Consider the following 8987-nt stretch of genomic DNA (forward strand, 5'->3'; position numbering starts at 1 on the left):
TTCGACGGTAATTCATTGAAAGGTTTAAATCTTTGTACGTTTCTTTCAAAAGGTCATATATTTTGCAATATAGATACAGGGAAATAATCGTTATCCGAGATTAATTAATTTATATATTGTATAATCAACATTCTTAAACTGTTCTTGTCCTACCGATATGTTAATTGTTAACTAAGCTGAAGGTAGCACGTGTCTACACCATCAATTGTGATTGTAAACATGTGCTGACAGCCCAGTCTCACTTCTCATCGTATATCGTACATTTAATATAAACATTAAATATATTCCAGTATTCAGAGTTAAAACGTTTCTAAGGCAGCTATGTAAATTGAGTTGAATAGACATTTTTTAAAACAAAAGATTAGCGCCGTATATTGTTTAAAAAAATAAAAATATTGTTCCTTTCCCTGTCGTTGCCCCGTATTATTCCTTCTCTGAATATTAACCGCAATTCAGTAATTTATTTATATAAAGTAATTATCGACAGTAAGTATTTGACTTCCTCGTTTATTTTCTTGACCCAATTTAGTACTGCTGAGCGTGCGATCAAGAGTGGTAATAGTCAAGACAGGTGACCTACAGATGATGAAATTAGAGAGAATAATTAAAAGAAAATCCAATTTTCTTATTTGGAAATCTGAACATCACCAGCAATTGGAGTGTTGATGGTTGAAGAAAGACAGCATTGTAATGGTTCCCTCATAGCATTGCGGCTCAGTCTCCTTTGATTGGGGAGTGGGGGGGGGGGGGGTCAACCTCCTGTTGGGTTGGCTGGGTTAAAGATCAAACAGACCTCCATTTTACCTCTGCTGTTGCACCAGTACTGTACTTTCAGGATCGCCTTAAAGCTGTGTATGGTGGAACTCGATAGAATATATAATTTCATTATTGTTTATATTGAGCAAAAAGAAGTCGTATATGCGTACGTTGACAAGTTTCAATTCCCTACACTATATTTTACCAGGATATCAGCATATAAGAAAACACCAATATGCAAACTACTACGCTCATCGTCAACAAAGGTATATGGAGTAATAAGTTAATGGTGGAGAGCATGGGCAGTTGGAATATTTCATGGATTCGATTTTTTACACCAAGTTTATTTATTTGATATTTTATTAAAAATGTATAAATAACAACTAAATATCGTAAATCTGCTAAGAAAATGCTTATATTTACAAAATGAATCAACTGAAAATATAATTTATTCGTTCCATATGTTATCCCTTTCGATGCCTTTCTATACCACTTATGTTTGCAAATATCTCTCCTTAATTGTAACTAATTATGTCATTCGATAATTTTCCTGCATTAGTTTGGGTGAGGGAGCATATTAGTTTCACACTACTGGGGCATTTTACTTCTTTCCATGATCCACTTCGGCTGCATTATGCATACTACATTGATACCGATTTAGGACTTTCACATCTTTCATTTTTCAAAACCAATTCGAGTACACATTTCACTTGATTTGTTCATGTCACTCTCCTAAGTTTGGTTGCTATGAATATACATATGTGGCATAACTGAAAATTTGAATATGATAAGTCAGACTAGTAGGTTAATCCTGTGTAAAAGTTTAAAGTGCTTTATATATTTTAATGTAAAATGAGTACTGATGTTTTTCTTTGAAACAGCCGGTAGCCGTTAACGTTTGAGGCACTGTCATAATGAAAGTGAAAGCAACCGATGAGATGATTAAAGGACATAATCGGATACTTTTCGGACGTCGGTTAAGACACAGTTAATTTATATTTTAACTAACGACACAGTAGATCCAGTTGTATAATTGGAATGTTATGAGGCGTTCGAAACTTCGATTTCAATCTTACGGATCACACCTCGAATGGTTGTCGATAGCTGGCACGCCAACCACCTCGGCTACTTCCGAAATAAGGATTGACCGAGAAGTTACGAATGCATCGAACTAGTTATGTATTAATGACTTCTCACTCAGTCCTATAGTCAGTCCAGTCTTAGAAATGGTTGAGATGGTCTGAATATATTAGGATATCTTTTTACGCAGTGATATGTCTGCAAACAGAAATATCAGAAGCTGCTCCTAATGGTTGCGAGGCACAGAATCACGAACTGAGTAGCATAATTATTGCATTCGGAATAACTTTATTCGGGGAATCCCGTGACCTCTAATTATGACATATTCCTGGAAATCCCATGTCATTAAACAGAATTACCGGGCAGCTGTAAACGTGTAAATCTATTACATTCTGTCTCGAGAAAACTCATTTTGTTGGAAATGGCGGGCTTAGAAGGAATGCAGTCCTTACAGTTGGGTTCTCGGTAAGTTAGTTATTGTTAAATATGAACAATTATTTGATACACTGCATACATATAGTCTGTGTACAGGCTGAATTCCATGTACTAATTTTAATGCTAATGATACCTAGATACAGGGTAAGATATCCCAAATGCCCACGCATTACAATATATATTATATTAATAGAACCCTCATACTCAAGGGGACTACCCACTCCCAGTCCTGACAGTGACCAAGATATAATAATGTAAAAAAATCCGTCAAGTATACTCCTTTGCCGATTAAATTTTTAAAAAAATGAACTTGAACCTCCCAGGGTCGGATCAAGTCAGGTGTTGGGGAGAGAGGGGAGTGTTATAAAATTTCAAAAGAGACCAATCTTTCCGCGAAAGGGCACCAAAGCAAAAGCCTGTGCCTATTTACTTAGAATGTGCATAATACCCAATGAAAGTGCACAAGAATAAAACAATGGTCGAATTTCAAGTGACAAGTGACTGTACTTTTGTGTGTACGGTATTTGTTTAGCCGGGGGGTGGGGTGATCTGGCAACCCCAGAAACCCGCCGCTCCCTTCCTCTTCCACAAACATACCTCATAGTCTGTACATGCGGGAGCTAAGGCAACACCCTTCTCGCTCGTAGTTAATGCAGTGGCCACTTTACTAATACGTTTCGTGAAATTGCTTAGTGTGGTATAGGTAGAGATTTGTTAAGGAAAAGGCAAACCGTACAAAGTGTATGTTATCATGATACCCGATGCTTGTTTAGAAGTTATGTGGATATTAATAATAATAATAATAATAATAATAATAATAATATTAATAATTATTATTATTATTATTATTAGTAGTAGTAGTAGTAGTAGTTATGCAACTATTTAGGAAGATGGTTGAGATCCGAAGATACAAATCATTTTGTAACAATTAGAAATGATTATTTTGGTGAAGCGAGCCCTGTCTGCACACGTTCTCTTCAATTTAAACGTTAGTACAGTTTAGACATGCCGGCATCGGAAACCTATCAGATCTACTGTTCCAGGACCATTCAGTTATAGAGTGATCCGTACCAAGTCCCATTCTTCTCTCTAACTTAATTATTTCTTTTTATACAACCAATACAAAAAAGTCAACTCATACGGCGTGCCTTTCCAAAAAGTCCGGCGTGATATGTAAACGACAGTTTGTCAACACACGATAGGTTTTACATAGCGGCAAGTGTTAAGTATGGTAAGAACCCGGTAGAACAGTGCTGTCCAACCCGTTGATTTTAAATGGCCCGCCAGAGTTCGAACAGCTATATAGCCGTTGATTTTTAAATTTTTCTACGGCCCTCGGCTTCAAGAAAAACATTTTTCAGTGGCCCATGGTGTCAAAAAGGTTTGACAGCACTGAGGTAGAATCTCTGGAAGAACCACCAATCCACGAGAAGCGACTTGCAAACTTTCTCACATACCCACGTTAGCCGAACCCGAGACTCGAACTCAAGCCAACAGAGGTGAGATACGACTAATCTGTAAAGGCAAGCGCCATAAACAACTCGGCCACACAGGGCCCCAATTAACCAACAAGCTACAACAATGAAGCAATGTCTACCGACAGTATTTTATATTTTCAAATTTAGCAGAATTACAAAATAAAAGATTTTTAAGACGGATATTGAAATAAATACGGCACGGCTCAATGACCTCACCCACTAAGTATGCAAACCACACAGGTAAACATAGAAGTGAAAGTAATTAACGAAGATCAATGCAGTATATACACATTCTTCTGTACAGGTAGCCTTGACTAGGTATGAAGTTTAAAATAGTATCTACTTACGTTAGCAAGTGGATTTACATACAAAACTAGTCCGTTTTTTGTATTAAATCGTGTGTAATTAAATTATATTAATTAATGACTGAATGCAATACCTATTCAGTTACAACCTCCTATAAACTAAATAAATTCATTTGAGAAAGAGAGTCTTTATTCATTCCAGTAGCCAAAAACGAACTTTGAGGACAAATTGATCAATTGATTGAACTGATTGGCAGATAGTGCAATACACATCAAGATGACATTATCTTTAACATACAGTATACAAATTAACTGAGTAAGAAAGTAAATTACATACGGACTCGGATGCAGATCAATGCAAATAACAAAAGCAGGTTAGTTTTTTGTGGGGTTTAACGTCATTTTTCAGAGCAAGATAGGCAGTACTTGGCTGCCAAAATAACTAGTCAAGGAAGACCCTTGTGGGGTGTTCTTATTTTTACAAAACCGACGTCTCCTTTAATAAAGATTGTTAGGTTGACTTAGATTATCTATGCCGGTCCAAATGTCTGGCATGTACTTTATAGGGCAGAAAGTTGTATGTTCACAAGTGCAACCCACCTGTTAAGTTTCTTCCATTTTTTAAAAATTTCTTCCTATTATGCAGTACTGCGCCTTTAAAAAGTAAACTATATATTGTTCATAAGAAGGAGGAAATTCTACCGTCAATCATTGACAAGATAAATCGCAATATATATATATATATATATATATATATATATATATATATATATATATATATATATATATATATATATATATATATATATCTGAATAAACAATTACGGTGGATGTTCCACTTGCTCTCTTCTTGCATGACGTGAGCGTTATCCTGAATAATTTGTGTAACAATGATTATCACTTGCATTAATGTTTATGTTTTATAGTTTATTGTTCTTGCATGGCCTAGAACGCATACCACAAAATGCTAATTGTATTGCTTGCTTGTGTGTTCTTTTTTGTTGGATGCTTGGTTGTTCCAAACAAATAACAGAAAGAAACAGGAAAAGTATGTAGTACTGACTAATTATCGTTGAGTTAGTTACATTATTATTGTTATTTGGTAAGAAGGTATTGACTGAGCTGGGACATATAGATTATATATTACTATATATAAACAGTGCTGTTAATATTTCCTTTTTAAATTGAAAGCTGTTTGACATGTGATGAATGTACCCATTTTAGTAAGTGTACCGAAGAAAGAGTAGAAATACTAGCATAAACAATAACACATACAAACACACACACAAATGGTCGCGCTTATATTTTCCGTTTATATCGTCTTGCTCAATGTCTCACGAGGATTACTTATAGTGCTTTACATTTATTTATGTTTTCCCGAGGGCACTCTTAGAGTTTAGAAGCCAAAATATGTGTTAGTGCGAGTCAAATATAGATGATTCGAGTTAATTTTCAAGACAGCATTGAACGAGGTCAAATTAAATTGGTTTATTATTATTATCATAATTTATAGTATTATTATTATTATTATTAATTTACAATCTTGACTCCGTAGAGTCTAAAGTTGACAAAGAAATGCAAATGAATTCAGGCTCTCATGATTCAGAATTCTCAAATATAAAAATATACTATCCAACAACAATATATTATGTGATGGTATAGTGTGCCCAGCCTTATTTGTGTCCGCTAATATATTTTCAAGATATTTGTCTTTAAATATCTACTGCAACTTTGTGTCATTTTGCAGATTATTCAGAAACAGAATCGAGGTAGAGAAGGAGGAAATTAGTACCCTCTTACTATCAGCAAAACACGGCAAGTGGGAAGAGGTCTGGCGCATAATCGGCACTCCAGATAATCCTAAGAAGGCATACCTGTTAAATTGTATCCCAGAGAATCGTCGATGGGCAGTTTTGCACCAGGCTGTCTACTGGAAAGATCCGAGTATTGTACGGAAGCTACTCATGTTTCATGCATGTGATCCTTACTTGAAGGCAAAAGAGTGTACATCGGAAGTCGGTCTCACAAGTGGTATGACGGCAGAAGAAATAGCAGGCGAATATGGCTATACTGACGTGAATAAAGTACTCTCAGAGCACAAGAATAATGTTAAAGAAGTAGACGAAGAGATTGATACCTTCCAACCTTGGCATACAGACATTGAACGGAAGGGACTTGGTCTGATACCTATCACTCTTGCTGCGTACAAGAACACATTTCATCCCAAAACGATTGACCGTCGGAAGTCTATTTTATCGGTACTTCGAGATATTTTCAACGATTTGAACACCTCGCATGATAGATGGATAGAAGTACGCGACAAAATAAGCGACTCCCTCTACGTTGTCTGTGCGATATCGGCTGAAGCAGTAAAGGAATGTTCGGTCAGAGAGGGATTTTACCGACAAATCATCAAGGCTTACACTGAGGAAGCAACATACCTTTATACATATATGAACACTGCCTTAAGAAGACAACGGGAGTGTGACTACAAGCCATCAGCCATAGATCTAGCGATGGGTCCATATGTGGTCATGTACCAGATGCTTCTCCTTTTCTGGAATGACCTAATGAGTGACAATACCAAGACCTACCGAAGAATGTTGCTGACTGAAAAAGATATGCACAAATATCAGGTAGGGGTCCAATTTACATGGTTAGCCTTCGTCTCATCCTCTGTGGACCCAGGAAAAGCCACAGCATTCCCTACGTACAAGGGTGCAGCAGGCGATAATAAGGTAACCTTTATCATTGACAATACAGTGGATTCATCGCATCAACCAAGAAATATTGAACATTACGCCAAGTTTGAGGAAAATGAGAGAGTGTATCCAGCTGGTGCAAAATTTGAGGTAACGAAAAGGTCCTGGAATGGAAAGGCGATTTCTGTAGAACTCAAACTTCTTAGCAGTTAATTTAGCAATTTGTATCATGATCGTGATGGTTACATCTACCTATCTGCATATGATCCTACCTGTGCAACAAACAAAATTATAAAATCCAAATGGACTTAGTCACAAAAGGTACATGATTTCTTTGCACAGTTACTTGTACATAATTGTAAACATTTTGGAGAGCAAGGATGGTCAAGGACGTGTGTGCGATTAAATTTTTGTCCGTGATTGAGGTAATTTTGGAATGATTTAGTGAAGTAAACACGAGATTTACTTGGATTTAAATTTAGGACCTAAGAGTTTCCCTAGATAAGTCAATTGTGTCTAAGGTGAAGCAAAATTAATATATTTAGGATTCGGAAAACAATTATTCCTGTTTTAACATCAGCTTTGAAACAATTATAAATTATATAAGTTTAGAGGAATTATTTGTTCAAATAATTACTGAATTACAAAGTGCTCCATGTCTTGTTTTGGATTAAATACTACTTTGGGTTTATTCAGAACTCGTTCAAAGACATTCTGGAATATATCATTGTCATACATCAAAACATTAAAGACTATTGTAGTTCATTGTGAACATTGAATCGTTTTGAAGTTGTTATAAAACATTTATGATTATTTTGGGTATAATTCACAATGCTGGAAGTTATTTTTAATGCTCATTTTAAAATTAGAGAAATAAATTGTCTATTAAATTTAATATCAGTGTTGGTTATACTGCCTTTCTGTTTTTACATAGCTGAAGATCTCAAAAATATGTATATAAAACCAGGGCACTCAGTTAGCCATACATAGGAGTCAATTATAGGGCATGGTCGCTGTTTGTTTCAAGTTTATCAGCTGCATATCTTTTCTAAACCTTTTGAGATATTAATGATTCTAGGGCTATTCATTGTGCGACATGTTTTAGTTAATAATTAGTTTTGATTGAATAAGAATGTATTAGTTACATTAAAGTAATATGCCATTTACATTTCGCCCTTTGTTTTTACTGTTCTATTCTAATGTTTATGTCGACCATGCAGGGGCCCCAAGTGGCCGAGTGGTCTAAAGCGCTCTCCGTTACGGATCACTGCCATCTCACCACTGTCTGCGCCGGTTCGATTGTCGGATTCAGCCAGTGTGGGTATGTGAGAAAGCTTGCCAGTAGCTTCTCGTGGGGCGGTGGTTCTTTCCGGTGTTTTCCCGGGTTCTTCCTCCACCATTATTACTGGCCGCCATGTAAAGGTGCTGAAAAATGGCAACAACAACAACAACAGCAACAAAAACCAACCATGCTCTGGATTAAGAAACAAATGATTGTATCACTGGACTTGAACAAGTGGAAATAGTGGAAATATTAAAGGAGGAGTAGGAAGTAAAACAATTAAAACTGAATCAAACATTTATGTAGTTTTTATTATTATAGTATTATGTATATACTTGACTAATATGTAAGGAACATTTATTGTATAAATCTTTCTTTTACATCATTAGGCGATTTTGTGTTGGCTCTTGGTGATAATTACATATGATATATATTTAAATTGTATTGTGTCATTGATCGTTATTCACAATTTAGGGTAGGAGTTTGTGCATACATGCCTAATGCCATGCAGGTAAACATATTTACTAGGTTTGAATTCCAGATTCAGCCTTTCATTCTGACCTTGTATTGTTCTTTACACGAATTTTGTTTACAGTTTGATTGAAATTTCCAGGAAGATGAACATCAAAATGTGTATATGATTTTAATATTAAGGTTGGTTAGATCAGAATTACTAATACCGTATCTTAACACGAGTGTTAGGGAAGTCTATTTAAGATGTGTTTCAATAAATACTTGAGTGAATGCACTTATTTTAAGTATTTCCTGGAAATTCTAAAGTTCTCAATGATTTAAGACTACCCCCCCTGTTTTGGAATTATTGTGAAATAATTCAAAGATATTTTGGATTATATCATTGTGATGATTCAGGATCGTTGGAATATTAGCACATTCGAGACTGCTGGCACATTGTCACATTCAATATTGGATTTCATACAGAATACCACTT

The 8987-nt window shown here is 35.6% G+C and overlaps 1 protein-coding gene across 1 annotated transcript; it reads left to right on the forward strand.

Moving 5' to 3' along the window:
• Window positions 1-1951: 1951 nt before the first annotated feature.
• Window positions 1952-8782, forward strand: LOC149789998 (uncharacterized). The gene is made up of 2 exons (XM_089972083.1): window positions 1952-2301; window positions 5802-8782. The coding sequence occupies exons 1-2, from the start codon at window positions 2258-2260 to the stop codon at window positions 6967-6969; spliced, it is 1212 nt and encodes a 403-aa protein (XP_089828209.1). The 5' UTR covers window positions 1952-2257; the 3' UTR covers window positions 6970-8782.
• Window positions 8783-8987: the final 205 nt, after the last annotated feature.

Source organism: Sinohyriopsis cumingii, chromosome 10 (assembly GCF_028554795.1).
Source record: "Sinohyriopsis cumingii isolate HCF-2022 chromosome 10, ASM2855479v2, whole genome shotgun sequence".
NCBI classification, from domain to species: domain Eukaryota; kingdom Metazoa; phylum Mollusca; class Bivalvia; order Unionida; family Unionidae; genus Sinohyriopsis; species Sinohyriopsis cumingii.